General features: G+C 41.8%; 1 protein-coding gene across 6 annotated transcripts in view; it reads right to left on the bottom strand.

The window, feature by feature from the left end:
* Positions 1 to 15,385, bottom strand: part of L3MBTL3 (L3MBTL histone methyl-lysine binding protein 3) — a 156,962-nt gene that overhangs the window by 105,401 nt on the left and 36,176 nt on the right. For all 6 annotated transcript variants that reach the window (XM_075126735.1, XM_075126731.1, XM_048844597.2 and 3 more), the window contains exons 4-7: positions 10,145 to 10,304; positions 8,945 to 9,083; positions 6,572 to 6,656; positions 969 to 1,060 (exon numbers count right to left, since the gene is read on the bottom strand). In XM_075126735.1, coding sequence (XP_074982836.1) covers positions 969 to 1,060; positions 6,572 to 6,656; positions 8,945 to 9,083; positions 10,145 to 10,304 — 476 coding nt within the window. The remainder of the gene's footprint in view (positions 1 to 968; positions 1,061 to 6,571; positions 6,657 to 8,944; positions 9,084 to 10,144; positions 10,305 to 15,385) is intronic.

Below are 15,385 nucleotides of genomic sequence, written 5' to 3'. Positions count from 1 at the left end.
ACTTGTGAAGGGATGTAAGGAGAACAAGGCATCTGGAAAGCCCCAAAATGAAGAGACTGCAGAAGTCACGAATGAGAAAAGGGGGGCCTGAATCAGAGTTTTAGCTATGTGAACAGAGAGAAAAGTCCAGATCTTGGAAATGTGCAGAAATGAGCAGAGAGATTTAAAACAGCCTGAATCCTATATTCAGTGTAGGTTTCATAGGATAACAGTCAGATTTATGAGTTATCATTAATTCACTGAGTAAAGCTGGGCAAAAGGTGACCTCACACTCTTCAAGACTATTTAAGGAAATCTGTTACTTTAACCATTGTCAGATTTCCCTCAGAGCAAACTGAGAACTTACAAAAGTCTTTATATTCTGGTTATTCTACCTTACAAATTAACTTCCTTATGAATTTCATGGTAATGGATGAGTTTGTGTGTGTATGGGGGTGGGGGTGTGTGAGAAAACCTGGCTTTGTGCTGGAAATGGCCCACCTTGATTATCATGCACATTGTAGGGAGAATGGTCACTTTGGATGAGCTATTACCAGCAGGATAGTGAGTTTGTGTGTGTGGTTTTTGGGAGGGGGGTGAGAGAATCTGGATTTGTGCAGGAAATGGCCCAACTTGATTATCATGCACATTGTGTAAAGACTTGTCACTTTGGATGGGCTATCACCAGCAGGAGAGTGAATTTGTGTGGGGGGGTGGAGGGTGAGAAAACCTGGATTTGTGCTGGAAATGGCCCAACCTGATGATCACTTTAGATAAGCTATTACCAGCAGGACAGTGGGGTGGGAGGAGGTATTGTTTCATATTCTCTGTGTGTATATAAAGTCTGCTGCAGTTTCCACGGTATGCATCCAATGAAGTGAGCTGTAGCTCACGAAAGCTCATGCTCAAATAAATTGGTTAGTCTCTAAGGTGCCACAAGTACTCCTTTTCTTTTTGATGATTATCTTGAGTTTCAGAAGAAAACATACCTCTTTAAAAAGCTTAGTAGGTGCTGCTGTAGCCTTTTCTTCCTCCAAATATGAAGCCCAGCACCATGGTTTCTTTCCTTTAGAATATAAAGCTGTGAAGAAACATACAGTGTTAAAATAAATATTTTTGCAAAATTATTGAATTGCTGACTTCTCAAAGAAAGCAAAATCAAAAGAAAAAAATTATGTGTGTTTCAAATTTCTATTTTGTAATATACATGTATTTAATTTCTCAGGACTTAATTCAGAAAATCTATTCAAAAACTACTACTCTACTAATGACCTTATTAAATTGCTAACTACTATTTACAGACAAGACTAACTACTATTTACCTTGACAAGAATACAACAGTGAAGAAACACAGCAGACATTGCAAGCTCTGACTCACAGCCATGAGTGGTTAAGAAAGAACTACAAAGCAGGCTGGAGTGGGCCTGCCCTTTATATCCTCAGTTGGAGGCATAAGGGTGCAAGTGCTGCCGAGTAGGTACCGATGGCCAAGAGTCTCTGGCTTGAATGCCCTGGGAGCTTGTGCACCAACAGTGGACGAGATACATGTGGACAATCACTCAAAGGGGAAGCAAACAACTAACAGCACAGCAAAACTCAGGAACGCTGAAGACAGATGCCTCACAAGCTTTGTCATATAATTGGCAGTTTTGCTCACATACCTCACTTCTGGCCTTTGCCTTCTTCACCCCTGCAGCATATATAACTTGTCATTTTAGACTGTAAGCTCACTGGGGCAGGGACAGTTTGCGCAGTGCCTAGCACAGTGCTGCCCTAATCCTGACTAGGCAGAAATACCACAACAGAAATAACTAGCATCATCAATTATAGCCTAATTATTTTAACATTTATATAATTTAGATCTGCATAATCTACATCTGTTCTGGGCTCCTTCTGAAGAAAACAAGCAATACCCCCAATTATGGGTAAGTGTTCGGAGTACAGAAACTGTTTGGGACTAATACAAACTCATTTTGTTCATTTGCTCATTTTGTGATTTAAACCATATTTGAACTTAGATCTGTAGATATGTTGTCTAACAATAACAGATTAAAATTCTTGCTTCTGAATCTAAAATCATAACCTTCATTCAAAATCCTTTTGCTGAAACCACACTTCAATTAAATAAACTATTGAAATGTGCACAGATCATTCTGCCAGTGAACAGTAGCATTTCCATCAGCAATCCAGCGTTCCTCCTTTATCATACCACTCACACAGTCTCAGCTTTGGAACAAATGTCGGCATAAATAACACTTAAAATCTTCAGCAGTAAATTACTGTTGTGTCACCCATGGCTCTTCTGCACTCCAGGTGCCTTTGTTGGTTTGCATGGCTCAGCTCCCTGGTGGGTAGCAGAGCTACTTTAGGCTTTCTGTTTGTTAGTGGCCAGTCAGTTGCTGCTAATGTTGCCTCATTCAATATGGGTTCACAGTCTATCACAAGAACTATCCTGAAGGGCCATACGCAGGTTTCTGGTGGTGCATCACTGACATACAACAACTGCTAATTCTGCTGATTTTCCTAAAAATATCTACCATATTAATGGACTGAAATGACTGCACTCATTTAAAAATACTTTGTTGTGCTGCTTTGAGTGGAATACGACCCTTTGGACTGATTGTAGCAATTATTCCTCAACATTTCCATAAATGAATCTAAATTTCATGCACATACTTAGGCTTGGAAGGATTAGATTTTCATCAGTAAATGTCAGTAGACACCACTTTATCTGTATAACTACACAACAAAAGATATTTCAAATGAAAATCGAAATTTGTAGGTAGGTAAAATAAGAAAAATGCTGTTTGAGAACTTATTAGTTTGATTTAAGGATATTTACTTTGCATATTTTGACGTTATGTTGACAATTTGGGTTTTAATGATTATAAATTTTTGACTCAAAGTCTACAGCAGGGTGGATAAAAATCAATTATTTAAAAAAACATCAAAAAATCGGATTTTTTAATTTAAATCGAATTTGTTTGATAAAATGCTTTTTGAGGGAAAAAAACCTATCTAAAGATAGTTTTAATTAAAATACATTATAGCTCAAAGATATCTCATCATGGAATAGGGTATGTAATTCTAATGTATGAGACAATATATCCATGTAATGTTTAAGAAAAGTTTTGTAAATGAGTTCCAATAGTTCATGGATTGGGGACCCAGTTTTCTGGGGTTCTAGGGGCTTTTGTACAGATTATTTAGGTTAACCTTTCTATTACCCAATGCTCAGTCTAGAACAGTGGTTCTCAAAGCCGGTCCACCGCTTGTTCAGGGAAAGCCCTTGCCAGGCCGGACCGGTTTGTTTACCTGCCACGTCCACAGGTTCGGCCAATCGCGGCTACCACTGGCCGCGGTTCGCCACTCCAGGCCAATGGGGGCTGTGGGAAGGGCGGCCAACACATCCCTTTGCCCGCGCCGCTTCCCGCAGCCCCCATTTGCCTGGAGCTACTGGATACTATCATTTTAGATGCAGTTGTGATAAAAAATAAAACAGGTGAAATAGGCAGATCTTCCTTTTACAATTTCACCTTTAAAGTAGTGTCAGTGAATGCAATGAGTAATACTAAATGAGCAGTATGGTAATAATTAAATAACTGCATTGACTTATTTTGTTTAGGAGAACATACAGGATTCTGACGACTATCCACCTTCAAGATCACCATCATTGCCTATAGTTTCAGAGTTATCTGCCAATGACAGTGTTGCAGTCACATCATGTATTTCACATAGCCACAGTATATCATCTGTAGCAAAAAGAAAAAAAAAATCTCCATCATCCAGAAACAATCATAGATAAGTTTGTGATAAGAACCAGCAGATTACAAAAAGAGGTCATTGATGAATAAATTGCCTTGTTTGTTTATGCAACAAACTCTCCTTTCCATATGATTGAGAACCCACACTTCATTAACATGGTTCAGTCATTAAGAGCAGGATACAGTCCACCCAACAGAGCAGATGTCGCAGGCAAATTGCTGGATAAAATGTATGAAAGAGAAACTGAGCAGTGTGCAAAAGGTCTAGAGGGTAAAATTGTTAACCTAAGTCTTGATGGGTGGAGCAACGTCCAAAATGATCCTGTTGTATGTGCTTGTGTGACAACAGAAGAAGGGAATGTCTTCCTTACAGAACCAATGGATACATCAGGAAATGCACACACATCAGAATACTTACAAGAAGTAGCAGTAAAAGCTATAACAAACTGAAAAAAAATGCAAATGTCTAGTACGCAGCTTGGTCACAGACAATGCTGCAAATGTATCAAAGATAAGAAATTTAAAAGAGTCCCAAGCTAATAACATGCAGTCGCAGTGCTCATTTGATGCACCTCCTAGCCAAAGACTTCAGTGTTCCAGAAATAAAGGCTAATGTTGAAATTGCAAAATACTTCCGTAACAACCACTTTGCAGCAGCTGCTCTGAAAAAAGGGGGAGGAACCAAGCTAACTCTTCCACAAGACGTGCGATGGAACTCAGTAGTGGACTGTTCTGAGCACTATATCTATAACTGGCCTAATCGGATGACAGTTTTGTGAAGAAAATCGTGAAAAAAAATAGATGGCACTGTCACAGCCAAGGTTCTCAACATAGAGCTTAAGAGAAATGTTGAAGACATGCTGAGTACCCTGAAGCCTATTTCTGTAGCCCTGAACAAAATGCAGGGAAATAGCTGTTTTGTTGCTGATGCTGTTGAAATTTGGATGGAACTGAATGAGATCTTAAAAAGAGAAATATGCAATGACAGAGTTAAATTACAAGCATTAAAAAAAGAATGGGACAAGCACTATCTCCAGCTCATTTTCTTGCAAATATTCGGTACCAGGGTCAAACCTTAACTGCTGAAGAAGAGGAGTTGGCTATGACATGGACGTCCAGCAATCATCCCTCCATAATGCCAACTATAATAAACTTCAGAGCTAAGGGTGAACCATTCAAGAAATATGTTTGATGATGATGTTTTAAAGACAGTCACATCAGTGAAATGGTGGAAGTCACTTAATCTCACTTTTAACAGCAGTAGCTTCTTCTGCTGTTGTAGAAAGAATATTTTCTTCCTTTGAACTAATGCATTCCAAATTGAGAAATTGTTTGGGAGCTGAAAAAGCTTGTTTTTCTTTTCCAGATTAAGAACAAATAGGAAAATGAAGGTGAAGATGACTGAGTTAGCTGCAGAAGCCAATATCTTACGTTTCTCATGACCTGGCTGACAGTCAATTTTTTTTTTTAAATATTTCATTTAACTATTTCAGTTAAAAACAATTTTAACAAAAACAAACCTGATTTTAAAAAACTTGAATGTTTAACTACATTCAAAAATTCATATACTTGTTTTGTGAAAATATTATATGTTTGCTGTGAAGAAAAAAATCCATTTTTATCTGATCCCCCCTATAATTTCTCACAACTGTAAAAATTTAACCCAATAAAAATAGAAAAAATGCTTAAAAATAAATATTATCCATCAAAATTATAAAAAATAAAAATCAAATTCTGCCAAGCCTACCTATATTGTAGTTGTAAACAGTTACTTCTGCTAAATGCACATTCCTGAATGACTGTAAAAGTGAAAGGAGCAATCCTATTTATCCAGCACATCAATGGATCTGCTTCTCATTTACACTAAGTCAGCATGAAGGAGCCTTAAAATGCATTATATTGATGCTACTACAAGCACTTTCACATTTCCGAAGTCATGTAAAGGGGTCTTAGGGTACGTCTACATGGCAACGTAAGGCCGCGCTTGAGGTCAGGCTCAAGCCTAGCTTCCCTTGCATCCATGCTGCAACTGCGCTAGCCTAGGATTTGGACCCAGGGTTCCAGGACCCTGCAGGGCTGGAGAGTGAGCTCGAGTTAAGCTGGGACCCTATTGCTTTGCTGCATAGACACAGCTCTGCTTGACTTGGATCCCAGTAGTCAAACAGAAGTATCTCATAATTCCATGGGACAACTTCCTTAATCCTTTCTATCCCAACAATCTGCAATCCATCCAGCTCAGGTCAGCGTTAACCCATTCTCTTCTGATCACTGATTTGGACACTATCGGAAAGGCCCCTGGGTTTGCAATGGAGAGCGACTGATCAAGACTTTTTCAAAGCAAGCTGCTTCCTAATAATGTCCAGGGAAGGCAGTGAAGTTTTCCCACAGTGCACCAAGGTCCTAGGGCTAGAGAGGCCTCTCGTGGGGTAAGGGGGTGCTAGGAACTCTATGACATGGTTGCTTTGAATCGGGTCTGTGCACTGCAGTGTGGATGCCCTAGGTTTGAGCCCTAGGTTTGAGCACGGGTTAGAAACATAGCGTTAATATTCAATACAGACGTTCAAGCCCAGGGTGCCCTACCACAGGTCAGCTGACTCAAGTCCCACTAATTCTGGGCTTACATTGCAGTGTAGACATATCCTTAGTGTAAAAGAGAGAGAATCAGGCTCCAAGTGTTGGCTACTTTCCTCACAATTACCTTTAATCCACTAAAAATATCATAATTGTTATAAATAATTTAAATTGTAGAATTAGAGAATATAAATCCAGTTCTATAAAAACCACAGTTCTCAATAGACAGTTCCCGCCACCCGCTAATTTCAACTTACGTTGCTTTAAAATGGCCATATCACCTTTTCTTTTTCTTCTGGCTCTCTGAGAGACTCTCAGTATCCTCCCTTCATGATTCTCCTCCTAGATTACAAAATTTAGGAATTTAATATTTTTATTAGTTTTGCAGTCCATTAAAGCTAAAAGAACATATCCATGGTTTTTACATTTATTAAAACAGTTATTGTTGTAGCTCTTTAATATCAAACTTCAAGCTGTAAATTTCTAATGGTAAATAAAAAAATAAAATAAAGAAATAGTCCCAGCAAACATTCTAAGAGCTATGGACAATTCAAAGGGCCATCACACTCTAGAACTCAAACTCTTTAAAACCAGTTGTCATTGTATGAGCTGTGGAGATTCTAGATCACAGACTCTTCAGGGCAGGCTGATTGCAAGCTGGAGCTAGCTGGCATTCTCCACTGTTCTCACCTCTTTAAATACATACATAAAAATAAAAGTTCTTCCTCTAACAATTTTAGCCTTGTCCAGATGTCAAACTATTTTTTTCCCCTTCAAGTTCCTTATGAAACGTAAACTGACACAGCTCCTTTTTACTTATTATTTGTGCATCAATAGTTTTGCTAACGCCCCACGTAGTTCAGGGATTCATTTGAGAGATTGCTGCAGTAGGAAGGCAATGAAGCCTGCGGGGGGGGGGGGGGGGGGGGGGGGGGGGCGGGACAACGACGACACCTTTTGTAGTGATAATCACCTCATTACACAAAGTAAAACTATTTCCCCATGTTTATCCCATCCCCCCCCCCCCTTCCTCAGATGTTGTCAACTGCTGGAAATGGCCCACCTTGATTATCACTACAAAAGGTGTTGTCCCCCGTCTCCTCCCCCCCCTCCTGCTGGTAATAGCTCACCTTAAGTGATCACTCTCCTTACAGTGTGTATGGTAACACCCATTGTTTCATGTTCTCTATGTATATAAATCTCCCCACTGTATTTTCCACTGAACGCATCCGATGAAGTGAGCGGTAGCTCATGAAAGCTTATGCTCAAATAAATTTGTTAGTCTCTAAGGTGCCACAAGTGCTCCTTTTCTTTTTGCGAATACAGACTAACATGGCTGCTACTCTGAAACCTATTACAGAGCAAGCAGGCATAACCCTAGCGGAGACCCATGTGCTCTCCTGAAAGCCAGAAAGCTGTGGGAGTAATTTTACTCATGCCTGGAAACATCAGCAACACAGCATAGTAAGAACTGCACCACAACAATACAGGTCAAGTATCTAGAATCCAAAGGCAGTATTAAAGCATAGCTAAAATAGGTCAAAGACAATGAGACTACCAAGAAGATGGTGACATGATGCGAATTAAAAAAGTGACACAGTAATCAAAGACATGTGAAAAATTGCTGTGGCTTTAAGCAAAAATATATTCATTTTGAAGAGATCAAAATAGAGAGATTAGGACAGGGACTCTAAAGTAACTTACTGGTTATTTCTTTATCTATACTAAATACAATTTCACAAACTGTGGCTCTCTGCAGAATTTTTTTTTAATTATCTGGATCATTTCCTGGACACAATGGGCCAAATTCATCCCCGATATATTATACCATGGATGATTCTGGACAAATTTCTAATCTTTTTTACCCAGGAGTTGCTACTAGACTTTAATATCTGCATTATTTTCTATGGAGGTGCCCTTCATTGCTAGCCATAAGCCAGTACCCTAAGAAAGAACCGAAAGTGTTTGAGATTCACCTTCCCCTACTCATAATGATGAAAATAAAAACTAGCCACAATTGGATCAAAGAAAATCCTGTTAAATGAAAAGATAGACATGAGAGCAATACTCTGGCAGAGATTTTGCATTTAATAAAAATCAAGAAAATTGAACTTATGTTTCCCATAATTGTAATATGATTCTCTTGCAAACAAGCTATTAACTTCCATGCATCACTTTATGTGCAATGCAAGTAATGATTGTTGTAGAAACTGTATATTCTAATTTCCTTATTTTTCTGTCCTTAATGTTCCAACAACACTGTCTTAAGCACATTCCAGTCATTTAATTTCCTTGTTTTGTTTCTTTCTAAAAAAGGGGAAAGAGGAACAACAGAAAAGTGATAGCTGAATTACTAATTATACATAGTTAAATATATAAGTGAGGAATCTATTATTCAACTGAAATTTTGGCCGTGTTGGAGCTATGCACCCCAGAGTGCACTGCACTCTAGAAAGAACATAAAAATTGAAACATCAGAAACTGGTGCCCAGCTCAGATTTGCAAGTCCCACTATTATGATATAAAAGTGCACACTGGTTAACCAAATTAGGCTAAATGCTACCTCCTCTACGTCAGGCAAAACTCCTGCTGAAGCTAACTGCGGGATTGGGTTTATGAAGCATACTAACAGTTTCATCCTTCTCTTTCTTGTCTTCTCCATCTTCTTTGCACTCTTCTTTCAGAGGTAATTTTGTTTTTCTTTTCCGACTCCCTTTAGAATCATCTTCCTCACTGCATTCCACACTATCTTTATCCTCCTTCAGTTCTCTGTCATGAGAAAAAACATGGTGACATAAGAACCTACAACTATTCAATTCTTGCTTCCATGAACTTAAGTGGAAGAATTAGGAAAAGGCAACTACCCTGAATGATAGGGAATGATAAGAAAATCCAAGTGCTTGTAGGTCCCTGGGTATCATTCAAAATATATTCTTAGAGCTACTACTGAAAATGACAGTTGTCAAAAGTTAACACAGAAGACATACACCGGTAATTGCAAAAGGAAAGCTGTCACCCTATACTGAACAGATTCTGCATGTTTAAAACAATTTGTCTTTCCCGCCTGGCATCAAAACTCATAAAGAAGCAATTCTTTTGAAATGCTTAAGACTGCAGGGCAGTTTAAAGAAAGGAAAGAACTAGTAATTATTATGACTGACAAATCCATTTGGAATAAGCTGATATGTAACGGCATTAATTGTCAGTCAAGCAACCAAAAAACAGACAGCTTTGAAGCAATTACTTAAAAATGACGAAAAATGCTTTAGAACATTCATGTCAAATTGCCCTAGTGAAATGTACAATTCACAATGAGCATGTAATCAGAAATCTTCATTTGTGATGTGATGAGCTGCATTAGTGCACTGCTGAAATGGAAAGAATAGAGAAACTGTCACAGGTTGGAGTTTGTCATATGTAATGTAGCTTTTGCATTTAAATAATTAACTAACCACACCAACCATCTAATCGCTGAGCATCCTAATTCTAGTGATTATGAAACATTGTGCGAGTCTGACACTGACTCATGCAGACCAGAGATGAGTTCTTCACTGTTTGTGTTCAACGGTAAAAGACAATATTTTCTGTGCAACTAAGAAAGTCTTCAACACTTGCATTACACAAGACTCAAGCTCTCATATTCTATAAATGTTTGGGACAAAATTATAAGTAGATATGAATAATTGAGAATTAAAAATCAGAAAATTCAGAGATTAGGTTGCCTCATTCTCACCCCACCTGACCCCACTACTGTTTTATCCCAATATTCTCTCTCATCATGCTGCGTGCATGTCATATTACTTGAGTGTATGTTTTATAATAGCACCTACTTGTTTTTGATGTGATGTGCACATTTCTGGCTGCAAAATTTCCCTTCAGGAACAAACTCTTCTGTGGTACCATCGTGATAACAGTTTTCACAGAAAATAAGCCCATCCACTTTCGTAGCTTCCTTCAACTTCAGGGGAATCCCAGTCTTTTCTGAAAAGGCTGCACAGTGAAAGGAAAAAAAGAGTAATTTCTCCAAGCTACAGTACAAAAAGTAAGAAATTTCTAACCACAGAACAGACCTTGCCAAGCAAAGGGAAGGTTCTACTTATGCCACTACCATTAGCTGTAGAACCAATGGCTATCATCCATGATGGGTTACTGTTCCTCACTCCAAAGGGCTGGCTTTCAAAAGTAACACAGGTTTTAGCATGCAACAAAAGATAAATGCCCATTAACCTTATATTTCTGTTATCAATGGAATGGAGAGGTGTGTCAAAGTTGCCGCCACAACACACCCATTCCTCACTGGCTGCAGCAACTTATGCCTCAGTTGCACCCCCCCCCCTTTTGGCCTACTGTGGCCATAGGGGTGTCCCGGCCCTCCGGCCGGACCACTGTACAGAGTCCAGCCACTTTTCGGGCCACAGACACCTTTATCAACGTCCAATAAAAATGTATACATACGAAACCTTCAGCCTGCTGGGTTCTGGGGGCAGTCACCTCAGCGCAGGAGTACCTCTGTTGCTGCTCCCTAGTTTGATCAATCTCCCAATCCAGGGGCTGGCATACTCCTCCCCTTACTCAGGATACAGCTTGTTAGGGCTCCCTCTGAGTCAGGCTTCCCGCTCATCTTTGGAGAAGCCTATCTGGTCTTTTTCCCTTTCTCCCTCTCAGGCACTTCTCACCTCCTCTCCTCCATGTCTTTGCTCCCAAAATGGGCTCCCCTAGCTGTGCTTTATTTCTAATTAGGCTTGGCCCACTCACCAAGTGCACCTAGGCTACACAATTGGCCTTTCACAACCTGGGTAGGGGAAACCCCCCTCATAAGAGAACATTAACATAATGACACAAGCCATCATTTAGCTGATCTTTTTTACTGTGAATTTAGTGCTGCTGAAAGATGTTGCATTAGATGCACTGAAGACTGAGGTCCTTTATCCACTGATCAGGTACAGCCCAGGCAGCAGCTGTGCAGACTTTTCCTTGCCCCCCTGCCAGCATGCCTCAGTCCTGGCCTAGTGAGACTGCTGCCAACTATGAAAAGGAAATTTGGAGAAGTTTTCTTTTAACAAACACACACTGTTCTGTAACTAAAATCCTAGGCTACGAGGTATTCTTCTATTACAACCTTTTTCTCCAAAAGATTGTACGTAACTACTCCTGTAGTCTACCAGAGGAAAAAAATACACATTTTCCCTCTTATCACTCTGGATTAGGACAACTAAATTTCCCAACATTAGATTCAGGTATTCAGACATCTATAAGCCTAGGCACCAAATGTCTAGGCTTGTAGTGGACATGGCAGCCTACACTTATGGGTAAGATGAAGCTTCAAAAAGAACTGAGGGGAACTACTTAATAATAGAAACCTATCTGATGGAAACTAAATATGACTTTTTTGTAACCCATTTACTTCTTTTAAAAGACAAATTCCAAGTCAAAAGGCAAAACAATTCCTTCTGCTTGAACACTGAACGCTCCTTTAAAGGGCAGTCAAATGAACCCCTGGATCTAGATATGGAGTACTTGTGGCACCTTAGAGACTAACCAATTTATTTGAGCATAAGCTTTCGTGAGCTACAGCTCACTTCATCGGATGCATACTGTGGAAAGTTTAGAAGATCTTATTATATACACACAAAGCATGAAAAAATATCTCCTCCCACCCCACTCTCCTGCTGGTAATAGCTATTGAGCTTATGCTCAAATAAATTGGTTAGTCTCTAAGGTGCCACAAGTACTCCTTTTCTTTTTGTGAATACAGACTAACACGGCTGTTACTCTGAAACTTGGATCTAGATAGCTCTTCATCACTAATGGGATGGTGTGCTGCATTACACAGCTCAATGTTCTCAGTGGTTAAGTGACGTCATACACTATCTCTTCCCCCAGTCATGCAGGTCTAGATGTGCACTGGAGGTAAGCATATCTTTATACTGCAACAAACTAATCTGGTACTACGTAAGACGTACATCCTCATCACAAATGTATGCTTAATACAATACAAAGCATTGAACATATTTGATTTGACTAGCAAGAATTTGTTTTAGGTTAACCATATTGCAGGGCACGATGGTGTACATTTGATATTACAAAACTGTAATCACACAGCTATGAGAGGGGACAGAATCTACTCCACAACATATGGCATAGTGCTTATACTATGATAACAAGTCTCTCACCTCCACATCACAGATATGAACTTTCCACAAGTCAATACTAATTGAAAATTGTTACCAGTTGCTTCATGGCTTATCCTTAAGGCTCCGTGTCTGTTACGGAAGTCACGGATTCCGTGACTTTCCATGATCTCCATGACCTTCTGCAGTGGCTGGTGCAGCTGGCTCTGGGGCTTCCCTAGCAGATCAGGCAGCTGCTGCTGGGGCAGTTTGGATGTGGGAGGGGGCTTAGGGCTGGGACAGGGGGTTGGGCTGCAGGGTGGGGGGGCCTCCCCGGAAGCGGACGGCATGTCCCCGTAGCTCTTAGGTGGAGGGGCCAAGAGGCTCTGCATGCTGCCCCTGCCCACAGGCACCGTCCCTGCAGCTCCCATTGGCCGCGGCTCCCAGCTAATGGGAGCTGCAGAGCCGCAGCACATGACAGGGGCAGTGCACGGAGCCTCCGGTCTTCCCTCCCCCTAGGAGCTGCAGGGACACGTGGAGCCAGGTAGGGAGCCTGCCAGCCCTGCCAATCCTCCCGTCCACACCAGCAGGGGTCCCGGGCCACCTGCCTCCCCCCGCCCCCACCAGCAGGGAGTCCCAGCCACTGTTCCCTCTAAGCTGCGTGCGTGCACACAGATCTTAAACCCTGCGCACATGGCGAAACACCACACGCACTCGGGCTTTGGCTGGTTTTTTTTGTGCTTCGGTGGCAGCACAGAAGACTTTTTTTGCACACATGGCCTGTTAAAAATTAGAGGGGACACTGGTCCCAGGCCATGTGCCGCTGCCGCCCCAGTACCAGTGGGGGGTCCCGGGCCACGTGCCACCGCCCACCTTCCCCCCAGCACCAGGTCGCCGCCCACCTCCAGAGCAGCTGTGCCCTCCAAGGCACAAGTTTTAGATAGGGGTATATAGTAAATGCCATGGACAGGTCATGGGCTGTGAATTTTTGTTTACTGCCCGTGACCTGTCCATGACTTTGACTAAAAATACCTGCGACTAAAATGTAGGCTACATTACTTATGGAACATGAACAGGTGCTCTCCGTTCAGTTCCTTATAGACACTGAAGAGATATCTATCAAACAAAATCGCACCAGTTAAAAGGGCTAATAGCAATAATAGTAGTTGGCAGTCTCAGGAGAGAGGTCAAGGACTAAACAGGCTGAAAAAATAGTTACCTACCTCTCATAACTGTTGTTATTTGAGCTGTATTGCTCATACCCATTCCAATTAGATGCATGTGCGCCAGGTGCACAGCGGCCAGAAGGTTTTCCCCCAGCAGTACCCATTGGGCCAGGGCAGGAACCCCCTGGAGTCATGCCTCCAAGGCACCGAATACAGGGCCCTGCCTACCTGCTGCCACCTCAGTTCCTTCTTGACGGTTTGCTCTGACAGAGGGGAGGCGGGCAGGTATCAGAATGGACATGAGCAACACATCTCGAAAAACAACAGTTACAAGAGGTAGGTAAGCATCTTTTCTTCTTTGAGTGATTGCTCAAGTGAATTCCAAGTAGGTGATTACCAAGCCTAAATCTGGAGCCGGGGTCAGAGCTCAAAGGTTCGCTGATTGTAGCACTGTTCTGCCAAAGGCTGCGTCATCTCTAGCCTGCTGGGTAATGGTGTCATGCAAGGTAAAGGTGTGGTTTGAGGACCACGTCGCAGCTCTGCAAATTTCCTGGGTCGGAACCTGGGCCAGAAAGGCCGCTGACTATGCCTGTGCCCTCGTAGAGTGCGCTGGAGTGGAGGGGCAGGTATTTTCACCAGATTGTAACATGCCCAGATACAAGAAGTAATCTATGCCGAGAATCTTTGGGAGTAGACAGGAAGCCCTTTCATTCTGTCTGCTACTGTGCTGAATAGGTAAATAGACTTTTGAAATGGATTTGTCCGTTCGATATAGAAGGCTAACGCCTGGCGAACATCCAACGAATGAAGTTTTTGCTCCCTGCTGCTTGCATGTGGCTTCTGCTAGAAAACTGGAAGAAAGATATCCTGATTAATATGAAACTGGGAGACAATTTTAGGGAGAAAGGCCAGATGCGGTCTAAGCTGAACCTTGTCCTTGCAAAACACAGTGCAAGGAGGTTCAGATGTTAGAGCATTGAGCTCAGACACCCTCCTAGCAGAAGTTATTGCTACCAGGAATGCCACTTAATATAAGAGGTAAAGCAGAGAACATATTGCAAGCGGTTCAAAGGGTGGCCCCATTAGCCTGGAAAGGACCAGGTTAAGGTCCTAGGCCAGGATCAGCCGTTGCACATGAGGATATAGTCTATCGAGACCTTTAAGAAAACGACCAACTACTGGGTTGGTAAAGACCAACTGGCCCTCCACACCTGGATGGAAAGCAGTAATGGCAGCCAAGTGGACCTTTATTGAGGACATAGAAAGTCCTTGCCGCTTTAAGTGGAGGCGGTAGTCCAATATCATGGGTATTGGCGAGAGTGTTGGAGACAGGAGACATTGCAAAGACCAAATTGTGAATCTTTTCCATTTGGCTAGGTAGGTAGCACTAGTGGACAGTTTCCTACTGCCAAGGAGGACTTCCCTGACTGGACCCGAACAAGCCAGCACCACTGGGTTTAGGCATGGAGCTTCCACGCCGTGAGGTGAAGAAGTTAGACGTTTGGGTGGTGGAGGTGGCCGTGATCCTGAGTTATCAAGTCTGGGAGAAGCGGTAAGGTGACTGGGTTTTCCCCGGACATTTCCAGGAGAGACGTGTACCAGTGCCAACGGGACCGGGCTGGAACTATCAATATCATCGCAGCTTCGTCCCTTCGAACCTTGAGCAGTACCTTGTGAACGAGAGGTATAGGTGGGAACGCATACAGGTGGTGTTCCCTCCAGGGAAGGAGGAATATGTCCGTGATGGAGCCTGGGCTGTGATTCAGGAAGGAGCAGAACTGTAGACACTTCCTGT

This window comes from Caretta caretta, chromosome 3 (genome assembly GCF_965140235.1).
Source record: "Caretta caretta isolate rCarCar2 chromosome 3, rCarCar1.hap1, whole genome shotgun sequence".
Classification (NCBI taxonomy): domain Eukaryota; kingdom Metazoa; phylum Chordata; order Testudines; family Cheloniidae; genus Caretta; species Caretta caretta.
Note: the sequence above shows the minus strand (reverse complement) of the source record. Positions and strands in the feature narration are given on the sequence as shown.